We start from the raw sequence: 25215 nt of genomic DNA on the forward strand, positions 1-25215 counted from the left end.
TAAGATGGATCCCTGTCCTCAAAGGGCTCACAATCAAAAAGCAAAGCAGTTGACGTTGATCTAAGTAATGGTTCATCCCCCCAAAAAAGAAAAAGAAAGAAGGAAACAAAAGACAGCCACGGGAGGGATGCTGTGTGCTGGGGACGGAGAGGGCCAGCTGCTCTCCCGGCTGCTCAAGAAAGCGCATCATCATCATTCATCACCCCTTGAAAGAGGCGCCTCTTCCTGGCTCAGCCCCCCACTGAGTTAGGCCCATATCAGGAAGCTGCCCTAGGCTGAGTCAGCCCCGGGGTCTGTCTAGCTCAGGGTTGCCTGCCCAGGCTGGCAGCGGCTTCTGCATGGTTGCCGGCGCCCGACTTTGGAGCCGAAGCTGCTGCCCGCAGGGACGGAGGAGGAGGAGGAGGAGGGCGGCACTTGGGACCACCGAGATGCTCCTCCCGTGTCGGTCCAAAGGAGGAGAAGAAACGCCGCCGGGAAAGAAAGGGCGCCGCCCGCCACTCACCGGGGTCCACATGGCGGCGCTTTGAGGACGCGGGCGCTGGGTCGCCTCAGGGCCAGCAGGAGGAGGCCGCCGCCCCTTCGCCTCCTCCCGGCCCCGGGCCCGCCTGAGGAGGAGCCGCTGTTGGGCGGCGAGAGGCAGGATTGGGAGGCGCAGGAGGCGGAGGCCGGGGCGGGGCCGGAGAGAGAGAGCGGGCGGGCCCTCCTCGCCTTTCCTCCCTTTCCCCGCCAGCTTCAATCTCCTCCTCCTGCTCGGCGGGCGCGGCGGCCATGGCCGGTGTGGAGGCGGCGGCGGCGGCGGCGGCGCGGGACTTCCTGGGCTGCCTCCTGCGGGACGTGCCGCGGCCTCTGGGCCCGGAGGAGGCCCTGCCCTGGAGCCCGCCCGGCCGCGGGGGCGGCCCCCTCAGCCCGGCCGAGGCGCCGGCGGAGCTGGCCGAGTGGGCCGGCGGCTTCCTGGGCAGCAGGTAGCGCGTGAGGGCTGGGGGGGGGGGCGGGGTAGGGGGGGGCCACAAAGCCTCGGTGCTGAGGGCCGGGGAGGCTGGCAGGCAGGCAGGCACCCGTCCGGGCAGGGGAGCGAAGGCGGCCGCTGCGGGCCTCGTGGTCGGAGCGCCCGACCCGGGAGACGCCGCCGAGCTCCCCTCCTCCTCCTCCTTCACGTCTGCTGCCTCTCTGGGTTGGCTGCCGCCGCCGCCGCCTTTGCACGCCGCCTTTCTGCCAGGCGCGGAGGCGGCCGACAGAGAGCGTGGCATTCGAGGGCCCGGGAGACGCCGCTCCCCAAGGGGGGCGCTAGGGCAGAAGGGGTCCCGGTGCGCCCCCCTTGGGCCCTGGGAGTGAGGGAGGGAGGTCATGAAGAAAACGGGGGGGGGCGGGAGCTGGGGGGGCCCTCGGGAGCTGGGGGCCCTGGGCTGCTTGGAACCCAGCGAGAGCGACGCCCCTGCAAAGGCCGCTTCCTTGGCAGGGCCAGGAAACCCGAGGGCGGTGGCAGGCTGGGGGGTGGGTGGGAGAGTCCAGTCTCCGGCCGCAGCCTGTGAGAGAGATTTTGCATAGGAAGCTGCCATATACTGAGTCAGCCCCTTGGTCTACCTAGCTCAGGATTGTCTACCCAGACTGGCAGCGGCTTCTCCAGGGCTGCAGGCAGGAGTCTCTCTCAGCCCGATCGTGGAGATGCTGCCAGGGAGGGAACTTGCAACCTCGATGTGGAGAGGAGAGCTGGTCTGGTGGCAGCAAGCATGGCTGGTCCCCATAGCTAAGCAGGGTCTGCCCTGGTTGCACATGAAAGGGAGACTAGAAGTGTGAGCATGGGAAGATATTCCCCTGAGGGGATGGAGCTGCTCGGAGAAGAGCATCTATGTTCCATGTTCCCTCCCTGGCAGCATCTCCAAGATAGGGCTGAGAGCGATTCCTGCCTGCAACCTGGGGGAAGCCACTGCCACTCTGTGAAGGCAATACTGAGCTAGATAGACCAATGGTCTGACCCAGTATATGGCAGTTTCCTATGTTCCTGTGCTCTTCCCAGAGTGGCAGCTCCATCCCCTCGGGCGAATAACTTCCAGTGCTCACACTTCTAGTCTCCCTTTTCATATGCAACCCAGGGTGGACCCTGCTTAGCTTAGGGGACAAGTCATGCTTGCTACCCCAAGGCCAGATCATTTTCCTGACTGACAGACCTACCAAGGTGCATCTAGGTAATTTTGGAGCCTGGATCTAAAGACCTTTGGAGTCGTCGTCCCCCCCCCCAAGATAAGCGTCATCCCCCCTACACCTGGAGTACACAACTCAAATGTCCCAGGGGGGCAGAAACACCCAAGAGGATGTATGGGGGCGGGGGGCGGGCACAAAATCAATTTTCAGTGCATTGATTATTACAGTAAAATTAATGATAAAGATAAATATTAAAGCAATTACTAGTTTGTTGTGTCCTCCTGCCCACTCCAGGTGCTCACAATTTTAACCAAGGATAGTGGACAGAAAACAAGCCCTGTCCTTGCTCAGGCAGTGGGCTCCTTTCCAGCCCCACCCAAATGCCAAATTTTGGGGCTTCTGCTGCTGTTGGCTACCTGGGCCATCAAAAATGTTTCCGTGGGCCGAATCTGGCCCCCGGGGCCTTCTGTTGTGCTGGGCTGCCCTACATATACACACACACACACACAGTGTTTTTAACACATGCATTCTTAAAGGCACAAACAGCAATGGAACTCACAAGAATGTAATATAAAACCTCCAGGCATATTAATGCAAATAGGCATTCACAGAAACATTTCAATTTATTCCTGGTCCACAGATTTCTCCCCCCACCCCGTCTCTAAAGCACCCGGCACAGGTCACAAGCGCACTCAGCTGCCCAGTGCAGTGCAGGCTGGCAGTGACCGCACCACCCGGGACAAATTAAAGGGGATTTGGGGGGCCCCAGGAGGTGTGGGGGCCCTGGACTTGGGCCCTGAAGTCCAGGGGTAAGAGCGCCTCTGTCTGTCGATCACATTTGTCTACCACTTGATATGTATGCGATTCAAAGCACAACAAATATAAAACAGAGTGAAAATGATTGAAACAATTTTGCAGTACCGAAAGTTACAATCTCCTGGGCTAAAAGAACTTTAAAGTTTCAGTTAAAAGCCTGAGAAAACAGGTGTCACGTTTTCACAGTATCCAGCCATTAAAATCTCCAGACTGCTTTCAAAAGTGACCCTGGAGGTACCTGCCAATTCTTGGAAACCAGAGGCCCATTCACACCTTACGTTCAATGCTTGAACAGTGTACAGTGTACACAGATACAGATCTGTACACAGGTTCAGCCATTCACATGTTATGCTGGACGCAGGTTACAGCAGTATACTTTCCCATCTGTAGCATGCATTTGAAGGGCCAGGTTCGCTTTAAATATAAACACAGGTAGTCATTCGCACAAACGTGTATGAGTGTACAGACATCTGTACACTTGTACAGCATAATGTCTGAATCGGCCTCAAGTCTTTCCTGAAGGGCTGAAGGGTTGCCACTAGCTATCTCTGGAAACTGTCCCCCCCACCCACCCACCCCCAATATGTTTCACAATATCAAAATATCCCAGATTGCTTTCGGTAGTTATCTGTAGTGGTGGAATCTGGACCGGTATGCCCCAGCAAATCATTTTTGTATGATTGACTTCCTTTGAATGACTGACATGCCTTTGCAAATGGCAACATTTGTTTTTATGTAACTGTCAAAAAACATGATATTTCATCCCCAATGCACTAAAATATGTATAGTATTTCGTAACCCCTGCTAACTTGGCAAAGAGGCACCTTTTAACGTGATGATTCTCTTTATTGAGCAGGGGGAGAGTAACTGGCCCTATCCGTCCCCAGCACAGCATCCCTCCAGTGACTGTTGCTGGTGTCGATCTTATGGTTCTTTTTAGATTGTGAGCCCTTTGGGGACAGGGAGCCATCTTATCTTATCTATTTATTATTTCTCTGTGTAAACAGCCTTGAGCCATTCTTGGAAGGATGGTATAGGAATCAATCGAATAAATAAATAAATAAAGTTGAGGTAGTTTCCCTGTGTCAGGCATCCATTGTGTCAGTCAAGTCTATGTGGTTGGTAGGAAACTTCTGACTGTAGGTATTTGTGATATTGAATACTAATTTGTGCACCAGCAAGAGCTGGTCTGGTGGTCGCCAGCATGACTTGTCCCCTTAGCTAAGCAAGGTCTGCCCTGGTTGCATGTGAATGGGAGACTGGAAGTGTGAGCACTGGAAGAGATTCCCCCTCGGGATGGAGCCGCTCTAGGAAGAGCATCTAGGCTCCAAGTTCCCTCCCTGGCAGCATCTCTAAGAGAGACTCCTGCCTGCAACCTGGGAGAAGCCGCTGCCAGTCAACCACTGCTGCTGCTGCTCCTGTGGGGAGGAGCAGGAGTGGGGCTCGGGTGAGGGTGGGGAGGTCTCTGGAGATAGGGGGCTGCAGCTTGGTCAGTAGGCGCCTGCAACACTGCAGTTGAGACCAAGAGGGTTGAGGGGGGCGGCAGCAACGGGATGGAGGAGGAGGAGCAGGAGTGCGGCTCAGGTGAGGGTGGAGAGATCTCGGAGGTGAGGGGGGCTGTGGCAGGGGGTGAGGGGAGTGACCCAGTACTAACATGCAGATGCTCTGCGCAGGTTAAGCTAGTTTAGTATATTTATATACTACTCCAAGCTCATGTCTCTGGGAGGGTTACAACAAACATCAAACAAATTAAAGCAGAAACCTAAAACAAAATGCTACCCCACCTTTCCGACCAGAGGCCTCCCAATGAGGCAGTCATGTCTGATGTCTCATAACATTTAATCTCCGGCTCCCTCCTATCTTCATTTAGTTCCTTTAACTTTTTTAACATTGTCCTTCCTGCATCAAGACTCCCCGCCTGTCTATTAAAGCAAATGGCATGGGCTTTGGATGGGAGCTACCCCGAGTGCCCTGTGAAGGATGCAAAGTGCTTGCTGACGCTTTCTGTAGACATTGTTTCCTCGCTTTTGGCTTCCTTTTAGGAAAAAACCTGTTACTGGTGCCAAAAGATGCCAATTGTGTCCTGTAGGAAGTTCTGGGAGAAAGAGAGAGACCACATTACCCTCCAGTTCCGATGCAGAGTTACAGTTGCATTGCAAAATAGTGAATAACAGGAAGTACCTCGAATTAGCTAAGAGCAAAAAATAACCCTTTGGAAGGATGTGCAGAAGGGGGAAATGTGACCAAACCCTCCCGTGGAATAAATTCTCTTGAGTAGATAGATAGACTAAGTTTATTCGGTCATTGACCTGCAAACATTTACAATAAAACAGTACGCATTTTACAAATAATATAATAGAACCTGGCCATGACAGAGATAATATCAGTGTCCACATTAGTTAAAAGATAATTTAAATAAAATTCATCTGTCCGGCCAGACAAATTATCTAACATAGGAGATATAAGTCTTAAACGGGGTTCACTATAAAAATCACAATAAAGAATAACATGCGGGGTGGATTCTATAACCCCTTTGCCACATGGGCAAAGTCGTAAAGATAGCGGAACTCCCTTAAACCTGCCTTCCAATACTGCTGTAGGAAGAACATTTAAACACACTAAAGTGAGGGCTCATCTAAATTTTGGAACAAGCACCACATCAAAGTACTTAGCTGGTTTAAGAATCACTGGCTTGACTCCCTAACTATAAACCCTGCTTGATCCATGCACCTTCTTGTTGAACTTCAGTATCCAGAACACGTTGCTTAACTAACTTCCTGGCTTGCTCAATTCCTACAGTATGCAAATCCTCTGTGGAGAGGCCAAAAAGAGAAAATGTACTCAACACAGCTCGTTTCCAGCTCGAATTAAAGCCATCATTCATAGCCCAAGAAGCTGAACCCGCCTGTCCAAAGTCGATGTAAAGCAAAGTCGATGTCTTGAGTAGATGTAAAGAATAAGCTATACAGAGAGTGCAAAAATTTCCTTGGCAAGCAAAGAAAATTTGGGTTCAGCATATAAAAAATTACATGATGCCTTTGCATTCCTGACCATCTCATCTGATATTTGACATTTTAGAGGCATCACCCCCTGCTAACTGAGCAAGGAGACACCGTTTTAAAGTGGTGATTCCCTCTTGAGCAGGGGGAGAGCAACCAGCCCTCTCCATCCCCAGCACAGCTTCCTCTAGTGGCTGTTGCTGATGTCTGTCTTATGCTTCTTTTTTAGACTGTGGGCCATTTTACTTATTTATTTTTATGTATACCACTTGGGGAACTTTTGTTGAAAAGCGATGTATAGATATTTATTGTATTTGTATCGTGGAGTTTCGTAACGTCCGTTGTAATGCTTGTAAAGCCACTAGATCATTTGAGTTTGAATGTTCTGTGATTCTTGCTTTTTAATGACATTTGTACAGACCCCAGTCTGTCCAATTCGCATGTTAAGATACGCTGCGGTTCACCAAAAAACAGACAAGCAAGGCTAGCTCGGGATCTAGTGCCACCTATTCCTTTGGCATTACATCGGGACTGAGCCATAAACGATTTGCTAACTCGAGTTATTTTCATAACACAAGGGAAACTTACGGAATTCTCTGCCACAGGATGTGGTGATGGCTACTGGCTCGGATGGCTTTAAATGGGATTTAGACAAAGTCATGGAGGGCAGGTCTATCAATGGCTACTAGTCTGGTGGCTAGAGGCTACCGCCAGCCTCAGAGGCAGGATGCCTCTAAACACCAGTTGCAGGGGAGCACCCACAGGAACATAGGAAACTGCCATATACTGAGTCAGACCATTGGTCTATCTAGCTCAGTATTGTCTTCACAGACGGGCAGCGGTTTCTCCAAGGTTGCAGGCAGGAGTCTCTCTCAGCCCTATCTTGGAGATGCTGCCAGGGAGGGAATTTGGAACCTTCTGCTCTTCCCAGAGCGGCTTCATCCCCTGAGGGGAATATCTTACAGTGGTCACACATCAAGTCTCCCATTCATATGCAACCAGGGTGGACCCTGCTTAGCTATGAGGACAAGTCATGCTTGCTGCCACAAGACCAGCTCTCCTCTCCTGAGGGCATCCCCTCAGCTCCTGCCTGTGGGCTTCTCAGGGGCATCTGGTGGGTCACTCTGTGAAACCGGATGCTGGACTAGATAGGCTTTGGGCTTGATCCAGCAGAGCTGTTCTTGTGTTCTTATGAAACATACCTTGGAAATTCTTACACACAAGTGGGACCTACATCAAAACTTTGTGGTGTATCCTCTGCCCTGAATAGTAACTAGCGATCTTGTCTCAATTGCGCTTGGTTTAATTGATAGACTTGCACACCTTGCCCAGTTTCTAGTTCCTTTAGACTATCTTCTTCTTCTCCTCTTCTGGAGTGAAAGTGAGATTTGCACACAACAGGAGACAATGGAGGAATCTGGCACATTTGGGAAGCTGCAGTGTTGGGTGGCAGCATTGTGCCCCTTTCCCAAAACGAAGCCAGCGATGAGATGTGGTACGCTGTCATTTTCTTATCTCTGCACCCTCAACTTTCTGCAAGGATCAACATTCTGTAAGGTTCTGGAAGCACCCAGGACTAGTTTGACTTAAAAAAAAAAAAAAAGCCAGTCTCCTCATTTACAAAGTGTCTATACTTCTGCATATCTGAGCCCCAGAGTTGTTACTATGTCTTTGGCTGGCTCCATTTTGCTTCCAAACCAATAGTGAACTCAGATGGTTGTGTATATATGGTACTCGGGGATAGACAGCTTTCGAAAACTGAAGCCTGTTTTAACTGTCCAGTGATTGCCTTCCCTTCCTTTTCCCCATGCTCATGTCAACGTGTTTTCCTTTTCTTCCCAGGAATGCACCACCTCTTCTTGCAGCATCCTTGATTCATGCTGCAGTCTGTGACCTGCTACAGACTGATCTTGGTGATTTTAGAAAGCAGAATGTGGAAGGGGAGGAGGCTGGAGACCATGGGACATCTCCCTGTAAGTAAAGTATATTTTCCTCCAATTGGAATGCTCATATAACTTGGATCCTGAGCCTAAGCTCTTTTCTGGTCTTGTGGTAGCCAGCATGACTTGTCCCTATAGCTAAGCAGGGTCTGCCCTGGTTGCATATGAATGGGAGACTTGATCTGTGAGCACTGCAAAATATTCCCCCCAGGGGATGAAGCTGCTCTGGGAAGAGCAGAAGGTTTCAAGTTCCCTCCCTGGCTTCTTCAGCATAGGGCTGAGAGAGACTCCTGCCTGCAACCTTGGAGAAGCTGCTGCCAGTCTGTGAAGACAATATAGAGCTAGATAGACCAATGGTCTGACTCAGTATATGGCAGTTTCCTATGTTCTAGTATGGCGGAGCTGTTGCTCTGCATTTTTTAGGGGTCTTGATGATCTAAGATGCAGAATTAGGCTGCTTTCATGTTTTAGTATCACATGGGAATTTCATAGCACAGAGATATGGGAGGAGAGCTGGTCTTGTGGTAGCAAGCATGACTTGTCCCCTTAGCTAAGCAGGGTCCACCCTGGTTTCATTTGAATGGGAGACTCCATGTGTGAGCACTGTAAGATATTCCCCTCAAGGGATGGAGCCACTCTGGGAAGAGAACCTGCCTGCTTCCATGCAGAAGGTTCCAAGTTCCCTCTCTGGCATCTCCAAGATAGGGCTGAGAGAGATTCCTGCCTACAACCTTGGAGAAGTCACTGCCAGTCTGTGTAGATGGCATTGAGCTAGATGGACCAATGGTCTGACTCAGTATATGGCAGCTCCCTATGTTTCTACAGTCATGGCCCCAAAATGGCCAGCACTGGCAGGTTAGTGGAACTAACAGTGATTGATTTTGTCATGCTGCTAGCAAGCTAGGTCTCGCCCAGGGAATGTGTGTCTTTCGGAGAAATATTTATACCTTGCCTTTCAAGACATCTGGCAGCATTTTTTAAAAAAACCAAATGAAGCAGCAGCAGAGAAATATAGCATATAAAAACCCCAGCAGCAATGCCGAGACAAAAATGCAGTTGCACAATTTAGATGTTAAAAGCCTGAGGGAATGAGGAGGGCCCTAATTGGGCGATGAAACACCACCAGAGATGAAGTGAGGCATGCCTCCTTTGTGTGAGGGTGGGATTCCATAAATTGTGTGCAGCAAGCCACAGAGGGGTCCCATTCCCAGCTCCCTACCAGACTTGCATCAGATGTGGAGGAGAGGTCTATCAATGGCTACTAGTTGGAGGGCTGTGGGCCACCTCCAGCCTCAAAGGCAGGATGCCTCTGAGTACCTGTTGCAGGGGAGTAACAGCAGGAGGGACGGCATGCCCTCCGCTCCTGCCTGTAGGCTTCCAGTGGCATCTGGTGGGCCACTGTGTGAAACAGGATGCTGGACTAGATGGGCATTCTTGGGCCTGATCCAGCAGGGCTGTTCTTATGTCACTGGGACATGCAGGAGAGCTTTTCCAGCAGAGCTTAACCCCTGGGAAGTTTCATACAGGAGAAAGCAATCCTTCAGATATCGAGGAATACGGTGAATATCTGTATCCTGCTTTTCAACAAGTGTTCCCAGAGCAGTTTACATAGAAATAAATAAAGATGGCTCTCTGTCCCCAGAGGGCTCACAATCTTAAAAAGAAACAGAAGATAGACACCAGCAACAGCCACTGGAGGGATGCTGTGCTGGGGATGGATAGAGCCAGTTGCTCTCCCCCCTGCTAAATACAAGAGAATCACCACTCTGAAAAGGTGCCTCTTTGCTCTGTTAGCAGGGGACGCTAACAGAGGATTTAACAGTCAAAACCAGCACTTTGAAGCACAAAGAGGATTTAACAGCACAAAACCAGCACTATTTGTTCAATTTATTTATTGGGTCACCTTAAATGGCGCAGTGAGGAACTGCTTGACTAGATGCTTTAACTGATATAGTTTTTGATTGTTTTAGTGTTGTTTTTAGAATATTGTTTTAAAATTTTAAACTGTGTTTTAAATTTCTTGCTTTAAAATTTTCTGTTTTTGTTTTTAATTAGTGTTTTACTGTTTTTATTTGTTGTGAACTGCCCTGAGACCTTGGGTTAGGGCGGTATAAAAATACACTAAATAAAATAAAATAAAATAAATAAATAATGAGCAGAAGGTTGCCGGTTCAAATCCCCACTGGTACTATATCGGGCAACAGCAATATAGGAAGATGTTGAAAGGCATCATCTCATATGGGAGAGGCAATGGTGAACCCCTCCTGTATTCTGCCAAAGCAAACCGCAGGGCTCTGTGGGTGCCAGGAGTCGACACCCACTTGACGCACACTTTACTTTATTTATTTATTACATTTCTATACCACCCTGTCCAAAGGTTCTGGGCGGTGTACAACAAAACAAAACAAAACACATAACCATTTAAAACAATATAAAGCAAATTAAAAAACAGTTTAAAATGATCTAAAACCAATTAAAAACTATCAGACCAGTTTTAAAACCTTGGAAGACCAAACAAACAGGTAAAAACTAAAAAGGGCTCTCTTGAAGGCCAACGAGGAGCCCAAATGACACATTGTGCCTCAGAATGTACTGGGAGCCAGTATAGTTCCCACAGCAAGGGGCTCCCATGTGCCCAGCGTCCTGCTCCCGCCAGCAGCCGGGCTGCAGCATTCTGGACCAGCTGCTGCATCCACACACTTTTACAAGGAGGCATGCATCTTGCCAAAACGCCTTGGAAAATGCAGCCGGCTAATTCTCACCTTAGTTTGTGATGAGGTTGGAAAGTTGCCCACCGGTGGTGGATATTGCAAATGGTTTGGGCGTGCCGAGGGGCCCCTGCCGCTGAAGGGCCCTTCTTCCCTGGGGCAGCAGGAGTGAGAGCCGCCCACAGCAAAGAGCGAGGGCTTCTAGCATAGCTGTGATTGGACGTCAGCAGTGCCGCCTGTCTCCCAAGCGCAAAGGGGAGTTGGAAAGAGAGATGTTCCCCCCTCTCCAGACAATGAGATGACCTGCTCTGGCATTTTTTCCTCTCTCTCTCTCTCTCTTGTTGCCCCAATAAAGTTCTCCTCAACCTTATTCCATCCCCATTTTTCTGTACCTATTATGTCCATGCCTGTTTTGGAGAGGAGGGATGAATCTGGATTAGATGAGTAAGGTTTAGCATGAGAGAGAGAGAGAGAGAGAGAGCGCGCGCGTGAGAGTAAGCAAAAGCATGTATGACTGCGTCTGCGCATATTGGTCTTTTGCCTTGCCCCGATCTGCTGTCTCGCCCCAATTTAAATTGTAAGCTCGTTGGAATAGAGACTTCTCTCTTTTGCTTATGTTACTCTGTACAACACCCTGTTTGTCCAAGATGTGTATATAAAAGAGCTAACTGTATACATGAAGAATGCTGATAAATCATCAAGCAGTTACTTGGCAAAGCACTAGGAGTAATTCATTCTTCTGCTCCAGCAATGTTGGGTTCCTTTTCCTGTTGAATCAAAGTGAAGGTGGTTCCATCTGCTGGGGTTCATGGAAACTGCATGTCCTTGAAGGTATTGAGAGCAGCATGTTGAGGGCCAAATGATATGTTCTGTAAATGTATATTTGGCCCTGCCTCCCCGCCCCCCCGCCCCGCCCGCTCTGTCTTAATTAACACACCACAATTTGCCAGGTTTGTGTAAAACTGCAGTTTGTTACTAGCCACCCAGAGACGTAAGTTTGGGCGGGATATAAATAAAATAAAATAAATAAATTTATTATTGTTGTTGTTGTTGTTAATATACCACTTTCAATGAAAATTTTCTCAGTGTGGTTTACATAGAACAAGAATAATAAATAATAAGATAGTTCCCTTGCCCCCAAATGGCTCATGGGCTAAAAAGAAACCCAGCCACAGCCACTGAGGGAACTGACTGACTAGTTGCTTTCCGCCTGCTTAATATAAAGAGAACCCACACTTTGAAAGGTGCCTAGGAACATAGGAGGTTGCCTTCTACCATTGATCCATCTTGCATGGTATTGCCTACACTGACTGGCAGTGGCTTCTCCAAGGTTTCAGGCGGGGTCCTCTCCCAGCCTTCCCTGGAGATGCTGCCACTTGGGACCTTCTGGATGCAAAACAGGTGAACTACCCATTGGAAGCGGCCCTATACCGAGTCAGACCCTTGGTCCGTCTAGCTCATTATTGTCTACACAGACCGGCAGCAGCTTCTCCAAGGTCGCAGGCGGGAATCTCTCTCAGCCCTCTCTTGGAGATGCTGCCAGGAAGGGAACTTGGGACCTAGATTCTCTTCCCAGAGCTGCTCCATTCCCTGAGGGGAAGATCTTCCAGGGCTCACACATCAAGTCTCCCATTCATATGCAACCAGGGTGGACCCTGCTTAGCTAAGGGGACAAGTCATGCTTGCTACCACAAGACCAGCGCTCCTCTCCCAGGAGAGGAGGTAACCCGGACCGAAGCCATTCAAGACTTTAAAGGTAATAACCAGCACTTTGTACTTGGCCCAGAAACATCCCGGCAGCCAGTCTGCAAACCAGTCCCAAGGCAAACTCTGCTTAGCACAGGGCCCAATCCATCCTTGCTACATCACGACTGGCTCTCTCTGCCTCTTTGCCTGGTTAGCAGGAGTGAGGCAATAGAAGTCCCTCAACGTGACTTTCTGCCGCTTCTTTCTTTTTGGGGGGACCAGTGCTGGACAGAGGGCCTCTGCAGCGCTGCTTCTTCAACAAGCTCTGGGACATTTGCTGCAAGTGGCAGAAGGAGCCTCCGCCACTGAGGCCACTCAAGCGCTACCTCCAGGTCTCCATCCACGCCACCCGGAACACCCGCCGCAAAATGGAGGACAGGCATGTTTCCCTCCCAGAATTCAATCAGCTTTTTGGCATGATGGTGAGTTTTCATGGCTGAGGCGTTCATTTGTTTTTCAGTCCTGACTGCTCTTTGTGTACCAACTTAACATAAGAACAGCCCTGCTGGATCAGGCCCAAGGCCCAGCTAGTCCAGGGATTCTCAGCGTTGGGTCCCCAGATGTTCTTGAACTTCAACGCCCATAATCCCCAACCAAAGGCCACTGGGGCTGGGGATTATGGGAGTCGAAGTCTAAAAACATCTGGGGACCCAACATTGAGAATCCCTGATCTAGTCCAGCATCCTGCTTCTCACAGTGGCCCACCAGATGCTTCCAGTAAGCCCACAGGCAAGAGGTGAGGGCATGCCCTCTCTCCCGCTCTTGCTCCTCTGCAACTGGGATTGAGAGGCATCTTGCCTCAGAGGCTGGAGTTGGTAATATAATATTGATATTATTTGCTGCTGTTTTCTGTTGTCTCTTTAGTGTTACTCTTACCATATTTACCTGAATAGAAGATGCCTCTGCATTTAAGACGGCCCCTTTAACAATGCAGGTTACATGCCACACATGCAAGTTTCCTTCTGCTTTATTGTTTCTCGCCTCTCTCATGTCCCTGCCACCCTAAGGATGACGTGGATAGAGCGTATTTTGCCGTGTTCGATGGCCACGGTGGGATAGATGCTGCTAACTATGTGGCCACTCACTTGCATGTCAACGTGGCGCATCACAAGGAGATTCTGAAAAACCCCGAGGAAGCCTTGAGAGACTCTTTCCAGAAAACGGACGAAATGTTCCTGTGCAAAGCCCGAAGGGAGGTGAGTGGGGATAGGTAGGCACGGCAGTATTGGGAAGGAGAATGTGTGTTGAGGGGGGCAGGGGGTCATGTGTATGCAGGGATCCACAAATGTAGGCTTGGCTCACTAGCTAGCCATTATTTGTGGCCACCCCCAGCAGTGTTCCCTCTAACAGAGATTCCCTCTATGTTGTGGACTACAACTCCCAGAATCCCCAGCTGCAATGGCTTTTGCTTGGGGATTCTGGGAGTTGTAGTCCACAACATCTGGGAATCCCTCTTAGAGGGAACATTGACCACCAGTCTTTGCTTGGATCCTTTTCTGGCTCACAGGCAGAGGGCTTGGGAGAGAAGTGGGTCTCCTGCCCTTTGCACTGGGAGATGGAGCTGGTCAGAAACGAGGGGAGCTCTTCTGCTGCTCAGAAAAGACTCCTGCTCACGTTCTCAGAAGAAGGCAGCAGAATTGAGACCTCTGGGGAGGATTTCTGGGTGGTCCTGGGTGTCCCATTTGCCAGAGGGCTGGAGGCACTCTCCACTGGCGAGCTGGCCAGTGGATTTGTAGAGGCCGGTGTACATGCGGACTAGTTGTGTTCAGTTTTGACCACTGTTTTAAATAACTAAATCTCAATGCCGCAAAATAAGGTTGTGTGACTCCGTCACGAACTGAATGTCTCTGGCCCAGAATGCGGCACGGTTGAATCGTTGGCACCCATTACCCCCACACAGTTACATTTACACGCTTCAAAGCATGCTTTAAAACATCTCCCCCCCCCTTTACACCGCAGAAACTGCGCAGTGGTAGCACCGGGGTGACTGCCTTGATGGTTGGGAACAAGCTGCACATCGCGTGGCTGGGGGACTCCCAGGTAATGCTGGTGCAGCGGGGGAAAGCTGTCACCCTGATGGAACCTCACAAGCCAGAGAGAGAGGTAATGGCTGCTCCTTGGAGCCCCTACTATGCATCGCTTGGAGTCTGTGTGGATGTTGGTGCGGGAACAAGTCCAGTGGAGAGGAGAGCTGGTCTTGTGGGAGCAAGCAGGACTGGTCCCCTCAGCTAAGCAGGGTCTGCCCTGGTTGCATAGGAATGGGAGACTAGATGTGAGCATTATAAGATATTCCCCTCAGGGGATGGAGCCACTCTGGGAAGAGCATCTAGGTTTCCAGTTCCTTCCCTGGCAGCATTTCCAAGACAGGGCTGAGAGAGACCCCTGCCTGCAGCCTTGGAGAAGCCGCTGCCAGTCTGGGAAGACAATACTGAGCTAGATGGGCCTATGGTCTGATTCAGTATATGGCAGCTTCCTATGTTCCTATGAGCTCACGAAAATCCCAGCATTTGAAAGGGCCATCTCACTCTGCCATCTGGATACATGAGAGATTCTGCCTGTTAAAAAACAAAGTATTAAATGTGTGTTGGCTTATTTTTACATTTATATCCCATTGGATTTGAACTTGGGTCTCCCTGGCAGTGTTCCCTCCAAGGCATGTGCACGCGCTCACATGTTTTTTTAATGTCCGCTCAGTTAATTTTAGATCCCGCTCAGGTTGAATCAGGAAGGCGCCATTCTGAATGCACATACACACACCCTGCCTTGATACTGCTGCCCAGAACAAAACTCATTCCGCACACAGATGGAAAATGAGCGAACACTGCCCCCCACTCCTAGTCCAGCGCCCTAACCACTACACCATGCTGTCTGTCTCTGGAGGCAAACAGAGAAATGTAAACTATGTCTTTATGTGTGTGTTTACTTAGGATGAGAAGCAGCGGATAGAAGCCCTAGGGGGCTGCGTGACCTATATGGACTGCTGGCGTGTCAATGGAACCCTTGCTGTTTCCAGAGCTATCGGTAAGCAAAGTTCGCTGAGCTCTTCCAGGTACGATACATTGTCGGTTGCTCTAATAAAATATTGCTAGCCATATGGATAGCGGGGGAAATTTCCAGCACCATTTGCATTTTGACATTTCTCTTTCTAATAGGAATGGATTTCAGAGCACAATCTCAGGACTAGCAACTTCGCAGCTGAGCTATTTATATACTTCTTTTACCAAAGTTGCTGTTTGGCATTGAATAGCTTTCACGGACATTTGTAATGAACATGGCCAGGAAAAAAAAATACAGCCAAACCCCCATTGCACAAGGCCATTTGTTGTAATTTTTTTGTGTTGGTTTTGTTTTTATTTCCATATTAACAAAGATTGCAGCATTTGCTAACCTTGGACTCCATTGCTTCCATTATGGGCACCTACATTAATAACTGCTCTGCACAGTAGATCACCATAGTAACGCACACCTGACAGTGCAAGCTGACGAACAAAGCTTTTCCCGTTCCTTCCCCTAACCATCTGTAATGATATTTAATATTCTAGTTGTACCACGGCCAGAGTGTGCTGCTATCGGAAGTCAGTGCAAAAGAGTTCTCTCTGACTATTGTTCGGTTCGATGTTTAAATACTTTGAAATGGTTTATATCCCTCTTTTTTGTTGCGGGGGGAGGGGGAATCTTGTGTGGGTTATCCTCGCCATGTGCCCCAGAGGCAGGATTTATGTAAATTAGCTGGAAAAGCTCTAAGAGCCTGGGAAGGATGACCCCCACACAGTTCTTTCAGACCCTCCTCGAGCTCCAGTGATGGTCTTTCTCATTTCCAGTCTGGAAATCTCATCTATTTTTCTCTGAACCTACTGCTGCTACTAAGAATATTTATATACCACTTTCCAAGAAAAGTTCTCAAAGTGGTTCACAAAGAAAAATGGCTCCCTCACTAGAATAATAGAATGTTAGAGTTGGACGGGGCCTCAGCGGTCTTCTAGTCCATCCCCCCGTCAGTGAAGGAAACAGCGACAGTATCCCTGCCCAGCCTGAGTTTGAAAACCTCAAGCGGAGGAGAGCCCGCCGCTTCATGAGGCAGGCTGTTCCTCTGTCAAACAGTTCTCACAGTTAAGAAGTTCTTCCTAATGTCTAGCCTAAATCTGTGTAAGCTGTCAGATATCTAGAATCTTATCTTTGACTTTTGGGAAATACATCGAGCTGTATTGGTGATTCTCTTTAGGGAAAGAGCAACTGGCCCTTTTGATCCCCAGCACAGCATCCCTCCAGAGGCTGTTGCTGGTGTCTGTCTTGTGTTTCTTTATTTGGATTGTGAGCCCTTTGCGGGGACAGGGAGCCATTCTATTTGTTTGTTTATATATACGTAAGCCGCGTTGGGAACTTCGTTTGAAAAGCGGCATATAAATATTTGTCGTCTTCGTATATAGAGTGTAAAGAAGTGATCAGATTTTGCCTAATGCAAAATTTGAGGTGAACATGGAGGTTCTTGGTCTCATTGCAAGATATCCAAAGAATTTTTGAAGAAAATGAAAAAGGATTTTAGAAATTCCTAACCTTGTTCAGGGGTATCTTCCTAGATTGTCTCCAAATGTTGACCAAAGCCAAATTCGTCAGTCTGCGTGTTCCTGTGCAAGCAAAACATCCGAGAAGTGTGAAGGGAAGCGAAAATATTCGATAAGATCAGCAGAGTTTTCCTGGGGCAAGAGATGGATTCCTTCTAAGGCCTTCAGCACTGCCTCTGTGACCCAAATTCACCCATCTGCCCACAGTGGAACTGAGACAGTCCTCAGTTTAGACCTTCACCTTAACTTAAGGGAGAGGCTTGGCTACTTGCGGGAGGAGTGGGGTGAGTGGAAAGTTGTGCCTTCAGCAAATATTTGCCTCATTTCCTCCAACCTCCTTTTCCCCTAGGTGACCTCTCCCAGAAGCCTTACATCTCTGGCTGTGCGGACAGTGCATCGTTTGAGCTCACCGGTGCTGAAGATTATGTGCTTCTGGCCTGTGACGGCTTCTTTGATGCCATTGGACCTTTTGAAGTGGTGGATCTTGTTCTAGAGCACTTAATACAAAACAAAGGGGATGGTTTGAAGGCCGCCGAGAGGCTGGTGGCAGCAGCCAAGGAGAGCGGCTCCAGCGACAATATCACAGTCCTGCTTGTGTTTCTAAGGGAACCCAAAGAAGTCCTGGCCGACTGCCTCCAAGACCCCAAAAGCTGCTCTGCTGATGACAACGCAGCAGATCCTCCCTTTAACTTTTTCAGCTCTGAAACGAACTGAAATGGCAGTTGAAAAGAGACGACTGAATCTGTTCAAAGCACGCAAGTAAAAAAGGAAAAACCAAAAGACAAAAAGCAAAGAAACAACCCCCTCCCTTACTAACTGGAAACAAGTACTGGTAAGGGGTGGACAAAATGCTAGAAATTAAGTGACCAAAATGTCAAAAGCTAGATTGTTCCAGAACTGGGGCCTACTTTTTGAGGTGATAAGCCTGTGTCTGAACTGTGGCACTTCAGATTGCAGGTGTGTCGGGGTGTGTGTGAGTGAGTGAGTGAGTTTGAGAGAGAGAGAATTTACTTACAAGTATTTATAAACCACTTTTCTACCAAACAGTATCCAAAGTGGTGTACAATAAATTAAGAACCAACTAAAATAGACAAAACACATGACTGAATGCTTCCTCACACACAAAAAAGCCCCCATCTAGAAAACCAGGAGTCAAAGAGAGGGGTTTCAGGAAGCCTGGCATATGATATGCAGACATTTCTATAGGCAGGCATTTTGTTTGTGGAAGAACATTCAAACATGTGAGCCTTCGCTTGAAGTCTGCGGTGTTACGGCCCAGACAAAGTTACCGAAGAACTAGGCCTCAGACAGAGGGCCAAAGAGACTGGCAGTTTCTGCGTTTGCTTCCTTGGAAGTCATTTTAAGTTAATGTCGCTGTGTCTTGGCAGATAGTGAAGAGTATATAAGCTAAAGATGGATACCATTTGGGGCTCTCTGGAATCATTTTAAATAGCATTTAAGTATTATTTAATTATAATATTGGTGTATTAAGCTACCACCACCATCGCCAAAGACCAGCTAACTCATGTGGATAGATTCAGTATTAAATGAAACGCCTGAAACGTAAAACCTGACCCTTTTGCAGAACGTAAGAGCGAAGGCCCCTTCTTGTCGTTGCATACCAAAGAAAATGTTCATGAGGCTTAAGGGGAAAGAGACTAGTTATTGGAATGGCAAATACCTGCAAAAAACCCACAACAAAATCTCAACACCCCACTGCTGTACCATATCGGCAGCATGGGCAACTCCTGCAGAGACATTATCTTACTTGTAAATAGTACTCAGAACATCTCATTGTTCTCATGGGAAACCTATACACAGGACAGGAAGCCACAATCCAGACGGAACATGGTGAAACAGACTGGTTTCAGATCGACAAAGGAGTAAGACAAGGCTGTATACTTTCTCCTTCTTTATTCAATTTATATGCTGAAAATACACTGACAGAAGCTGGATTGGAAGAAGATGAGCGTAATTTTAAAGCTGGAGGAAAAAACATCAATAACCTGCACTACGCAGATGACACCACTCTGATAGCTGAGAATCCGGATGATCTGCAAGCAATAGTAATGAAAATCAAGGAGCACAGTGAAAAAATGGGACTACAACTAAATGAAAAGAAGACTAAACTAATGACAACAGGTACAGCAACCAGCTTCAGAACTGACAATGAAGACATTGAAGTGGTGGATAGCTTCTGCCTTTTAGGATTGACCGTCAGCACTAAAGGATCCAGCAGTCAAGAAATACGCCGCAGATTAGCACTTGGTAGGGATGCAGTGAAGGCCTTGGAAAGGATATTTAGATGCTATGACATGTCTACACCTACAAAGATTAGAATCGTTCAGGTCATGGTTTATCCCGTGACACTCTATGGATGCGAAACTTTGGACTTTGAAAGAAGCAAGATCGAAAAAGTATTGGCACTTTTGAAATTTGGTGCTGAAGAAGACTTTTGAAGAGACCATGGACAGCCAGGAAAACAAACCAATGGATCATAGAACAAATCCATCCAGAATTTTCACTCAAGGCATAAATGACCAGGCTCAAACTATCCTACTTTGGACACGTTATGTGAAAACCCAGCTCCCTTGAGAAGTCCATAATGCTGGGAAACGTTGAAGGAAAGAGAAGAAGAGGACGACCAGCAGCAAGGTGGATGGACTCGATGACGACAGCAATGAATGCACCACTGAGAGGCCCTGAAGGCCAAGTGAAAGACAGGTCATCCTGGAGAGAATCTATCAATGTGGTCACTAAGATCAACACCGACTTGACGGCACTTAATCAATCAATCAATCAATCAAACAGTACTAGCTTTGCTCAGGCAACTTGTGTGTGTGTAGAGCTGCAGCTGCTTCACCAAATGTGAGGCTTACATGAGTTTGCAATGCAACAGCACTGAGTGGGGTTCAGAGTTTTTTTACTAGCTGCTGTAGGGGTTTCTTCAGTACGAACTAGGAACATTCTGTTATCCAGTCAGAAAAGCCTTTGTCCCTGTCCGGTGCATCTCATGGTGGTAGTCTCCATGGGTGCACTATACATATTTTTATACTATTTTTCTATCGTTAACACCATTTTATGGCTAGGAACGTTTTGTTTCTGGAAGTGTTATATTTTGTCGGAGGCGTTATTTAAACTAGGATTTAGAAATACCTAAGGCTTATTCTTGTTACTTGTGTTGGAAACTGGCCATTCTCAAGTGCCATTAAGGGCTGCTTTTTTCCTGTAATACTGTGTGGAGTGTGTGTTAGCTTGCGTCCTTTTTAAAAAGGCGAGCTGTTTCATTTATTTAAGCACTCATAAGGCACTTCAGGCTTTTCCTGTGTTGATGCATGCAGAAATGGGTGTGCTTCAAGATGGTTTCTAGTCGGTCTTTGGGGAGGATTGAACAGTGTGCTTTTCAGAAAGAAGAATATATGTGATAAGTATGAGATTATCTCCAGCTGTTGTTAAAACTACAGCTCCGCACAACTGGGGGTTGTTCAACAACAGCTGGAGTGCCACAGTCACCTACCGCTGGGCTATCCCTTAGCTGGGTACCAACCTCCAAAAAGCCGTTGTGAAGGCTCAAACGACATGTGATACGAACGGAGCCATTTGCCCAAATCAGGGTCTCATCAAGGGCTTCACCTCCTGCAGATGTTGGCCTCCAACTCCCAGCATTCCCAGCCACAGTAGCCAATACAGTAGCCAATAATTAGGGATGCTGGGAGTTGTAGGCCAACATCTGCAGGAGGAATGAATGTTTGCAGCCCGGGGCTAGTCCAATAATATAGAAGATGTGTGTGGTGTGGGGAGAGATGGGGTAAGACAGAGCCTTCCCACAATTCATCTCTCAACCTTCTTCCCCACCCCTAGTTCAGGTTCTGATGCTGGAGATGGGCCCTGATGCACAGGAAGTGTGGGGAGAGGGTTGCAGGGAGGTCAGCTTCAGGAAGGGCTCAGCACCCTTGTGCTCTCCATTTTTTGGCCCTCCGCCATTCACTTGATATGCTGTCGGGCCAGGCCCAGATCTAAACAACTAGGCCTGTGCAGATCTGAAAGTTGTCTCCGAATTGGAAAGTCTTGTTAATTCTGTGTTCATCTGTCAACACTGAAAACCGTTTGGCAGGTGGCGAAACTGGTAGGGTCGCGCTTGATCCTGACTTGTTCAGGAGTGCTGTGCTTCCTGGATATACACTTTTTAAAAAAAGTTTGAACCTTTGTCTTGAGGGCCTACACCGGAGGTTAAAACCTCCCTGTTGAAGTGAGGTGTGTTCATTGTACTTGGACAGTAGCTTGCTAACAGAGCATTAGGTTTCTCAGGAGGCCTGGGAAGTGTGCCAATTTTCTGTAGAAATCGCAAGTCCAGAGTGGTTGATTATAAAGGAGGAAAAATGAACTTGTACTGTTTGAAATCTCTCGCCACAGACCTTCTTGGATGGGATGTATCCGAAGGGGATTGCAACCTCCTCTGAAATGTGGTGAATAATTTAAAATTTAGAAAGCATTCCTCTCTAATTAGCATCTGAACTGGGAGGCGTGAGCAGATATCAATGGCTGGCGCACGTTAGCAGACCTCTAGCATCGTCAGTAGCGTCTGAAAGCTATTGGGCCGGCTCAGATGAACACATCCCTGCGGACATGATGTCTTGGGGTCGTGCCAAGAACAGACATGCCCTGACATCACCGCTGGACATGCTGACACAATCTTGGCACGTTCTTTAATCGAATGAGAGGGGTGTTCATCTGAATTGCCCCGCAAGGGGCAATTCAGATGAAAACCTCTCTCGTGTGGTTAAAGGATGTGCCATGATTGCATCAGAATGCCCGCCAATGACGTCAGGGCAGGCCCGTTCTCAGCACAGCCCCGACATTATCACATGTGCAGGGCTGGGAACCAGCCCACTCTAAATCTTCTGAAGCTCCACTGCTACCTGTTCCCAGTACACCATCAAGCAAACACTTGGAATGCAGTCCACGTTCCTGTTGAAGTTAAGTGGCAAGACTCTTTCATGTGAGGACGGCTCCTAACCGCTCGTGTTTTGTTTGTGTTTACTCCTGTGGAGGACTATTAGCAAGCCCGGTCCTCCAGGCCTGCTCTCGGCAGATGGTTCGCGAGAAAATTCGTCGCTTCGTGGTGAAAACAAGGAGACTTCTTCAAGGGGAAAAGGCTTCTTGCCACAGCCTGTTAATTCCTTTGACACGGAGTGTTTTGCAGATACCTTTTGAGAGAGTGAGTGGATGTTCAGAACAATTTTTAGAACAATCGGGAGGGGGAAATGTAAGTAAATCCGCCCTCTAATAGGAGTGGGGGAGAGATGGGAGTGCATTTAAGAATTATGAGTGCCTGTTTTTGAAAAGGAGGTACGCTGGAAGATAAAGCTGCAATTGTCAGTTTCTGTTGGAGGAACGCTGCTTGCTGGCAGGAGAGAGAAATGTACGCTTTCAGGTGGCTCTGATATTACCAAGCATGCCAAGAAGAGGCATTTCACATGATGGGGTGGTTGGCGGAGAACAGGCCTTGTAAATGGATTTCCGTGGCTTTTCCAAGCATTTGGCTGTCCTTGAATGTGTCAGTACTGTGGCATTTCCAAAACACGTGATTAGAGAGCGAGAGAGAGAACAGTTTCTGCACTTGCAGGTACTGCTCCACACACCTTTAAGTAAATATCCTGAAGGTTGCTGGTGGCTTGATACTGCAGGTTAGTTCTGACAGAATGCATTTCTTGATGGTTTGGGCTGATTTGGCAGCTGAATTGTGTTAATCGCAGCAATGAATTTAATAGTTGACCCTTGGTGGAACTCAGAGTGGGATGCATTGCTTTCTTCTACCCACCCCCCCCCCCCGCCAAGTGCTCCCAGAGCTATTTTCATATTTACTGTAAAAACACTAAAATTTGCAGAAGAAAGTCCTCCCGCTTTTGAAATGGGCTTGCTCTTTGCCTTCTGGCATCATCCGCTTCTGCTTCATCAGAACCCATTAGGTTGCTTGCCGCAAGTAAATGGAGAATGGCCTATCAGTCTGCTAAGGCCCCTATTCCGGGCACAGCGGATCGTGCCCTCTCCTACAGTGTCTTAATTACGGGCAGGCCTGGCAGGAGTCTGCACTTAAGAGCTTCGCGTTCTGCTTATTCTGCAGCTCAGGATCGAGACGGTGACTTGCATCCTTTCAAATGCAATGCATAGGTCAATTGGGGGTGTGGGGGGACGGACCAGGAGCCACGGGAAAGAGAGAGGATCTTACAGGGCACAGAAACGCGACACTTTTACCCTTGGAAGTTCTAACCGAGTGTCCCTCTGGCATGCGCAAGACTGCACATGTTCAAGATAGTCTTTTCAGTGCTGAGGACTAGCAACTTCTTTTTAAAAATATAGATATATTCTCAGGAAGCCCAATTCTGCATTTGGCAGCATGCGGGTAGTATAGAATTCAAGCAGACCCTGTGTCTGGATAGTCAGTTGGCCATGCGTGCTTCCCCCAAACCGGAGACAATCAAATAGCTCTGAATAATGCAGCAGTATTTTCCATCAAATCATTTCTCCAGCGTTTGACATATTATGTAACTACAGAAGTACAGACCGTGAGCGGCAATGTCCTACTCCTGGAACCACTTCTATTGATTAAAAAGTTGTCAGTATTAATGACTTTGACAGTACTTACCTGTTGATTTATTTTGGCAACGTTCCCTCGCTGTATTCTGTTGCCTAATCAGGCTTGAGAGGAACCCCAGAAGCAATTATGTTTAGAATTAAAGAAACTCGTATCTGTGTGTCATTTCAGCGTAATCCTATTTATTTTCAGATAAGCTGTGTAAGAAGTAGGGTGGGCTTTTGTAGCTTTGGCACTTATCCAGTATTTTCAGGAGTTTTTGCCAATTTATGATACGTGCATTAACTGTGTAACCCTGTTGTTCATGATTATGTGCTCCGGCAGATTTTATCTTCTTTATTTACGTGGATTTTTCTAACAGTGCTTGTGTACATTCTGCAATATTTCATATTTGTTTTGCATGCGGTTGATTGGATTTGTGTGTGTGTGTGTGTGTGTGTGTGTGTGTGTGTGTAATGTCCTGTATCCACACAGTGCCTCATGTATCTATTGCATACTGTAAGGAAGGAAACGTGAGGAACAGGAGAGGGGAACCCATTGGCTATAGAATGTGATGTCTTGGAGTGTTAATAAATGACTAAAGATTTCATTTTCAGCTCTCAGTGCTTCCTTTATTGATGACCTAAAACGAGGACTAATTTTAAAGACAATGACTGCTGTTCCCAAGATGGGAAGCACCAGGTGTCTGTGCCCTTGAGTTTTTCCTCCAAGTTCTCCCTTCAGAAGCCCTGTCCCCCTTGCTAAACTGTCAAAATGCTTTTTTAAAAAACTGGGGGAAAGGGTGTTGCATGCTGTTACGTTTCACGCCGCTGGATCTGCCTGGTGGCTACTTTGTCTTCCAGATGCCAAAACCAAAAATGTCCCCGAGAGAGAAGCAGAAGGATGGCAAAAAAGCCACTGCATACAAGGCGGATGGTAACTCTGGGAAGAGAAGAAGGGGAACTCCACGCATACGGTTGCCAAGGGCCGTTGACCTTAAGGCAAGGGCTTCCAACCTTGGGTGGTGTTGAACTACAGCTCCCAAGGCCATTGTGGCTGGGGATGATGGGAGCTGTAGTCTCAACAAGATCTTGGCACAGGAGCCAGCTGGGGTGGTCAGCATCATCTGCTGGGGACGAATCTCACTGTGGTTTTTGACAAAGTCTACACCCCTGGAGATGGAAAACAGGTGGTAGATTTGCAAGACTTTCAGTGAGTTGTGCTTGTATTGTACTGAGCGTTGGTCCAGCAGCAGCCAAACTCTCACTGGTGTTTTAAAAGCTTTTTAACGTACGTGTGTGTGTACCCGGCACTTGTACCCAGCATTCTATTGATTGTGGACCTGGCTCACAGATGATCACTCTTCCCTCCTCCTACCTAGGTTTTTGCTGGTCTTGTGGTAGGATAGGAGATAGGAGAGCTGGTCTGGTGGTAGCAAGCATGACTTGTCCCCTTAGCTAAGCAGGGTCTGCCCTGGTTGCATATGAATGGGAGACAAGAAGTGTGAGCACTGTAAGAGATTCCCCTCAGGGGATGGAGCTGCTCTGGGAAGAGCATCTAGTTTCCAAGTTCCCTCCCTGGCAGCATCTCCAAGATAGGGCTGAGAGAGACTCCTGCCTGCAACCTTGGAGAAGCTTCTGCCAATCTGGGTAGACAATACTGAGCTAGATAAACCAATGGTCTGACTCAGTATATGGCAGCTTCCCATGTCCCCTGTTCCCATGTTGCTAA

General features: G+C 48.1%; 1 protein-coding gene across 1 annotated transcript; it reads left to right on the forward strand.

Annotated features, from left to right (window-relative positions):
• The first annotated feature begins 399 nt into the window (after window positions 1–399).
• Window positions 400–24094, forward strand: PPM1F (protein phosphatase, Mg2+/Mn2+ dependent 1F). Its single transcript, XM_053279469.1, has 7 exons — window positions 400–962; window positions 7797–7927; window positions 12571–12770; window positions 13356–13544; window positions 14308–14451; window positions 15276–15369; window positions 17260–24094. The coding sequence occupies exons 1-7, from the start codon at window positions 769–771 to the stop codon at window positions 17622–17624; spliced, it is 1317 nt and encodes a 438-aa protein (XP_053135444.1). The 5' UTR covers window positions 400–768; the 3' UTR covers window positions 17625–24094.
• Window positions 24095–25215: the final 1121 nt, after the last annotated feature.

Source organism: Hemicordylus capensis, chromosome 15 (genome assembly GCF_027244095.1).
Source record: "Hemicordylus capensis ecotype Gifberg chromosome 15, rHemCap1.1.pri, whole genome shotgun sequence".
Lineage (NCBI taxonomy): Eukaryota > Metazoa > Chordata > Lepidosauria > Squamata > Cordylidae > Hemicordylus > Hemicordylus capensis.

Bases quoted from the DNA above. Each gene is read 5' to 3' on its own strand.
- PPM1F (XM_053279469.1), top strand. From the start codon at position 769: ATGGCCGGTGTGGAGGCGGCGGCGGCGGCGGCGGCGCGGGACTTCCTG. The intron at 963-7,796 runs GTAGCGCGTGAG...TTTTCTTCCCAG, and splicing joins GGCGGCTTCCTGGGCAGCAG to GAATGCACCACCTCTTCTTG. The intron at 15,370-17,259 runs GTAAGCAAAGTT...CTTTTCCCCTAG, and splicing joins TGCTGTTTCCAGAGCTATCG to GTGACCTCTCCCAGAAGCCT.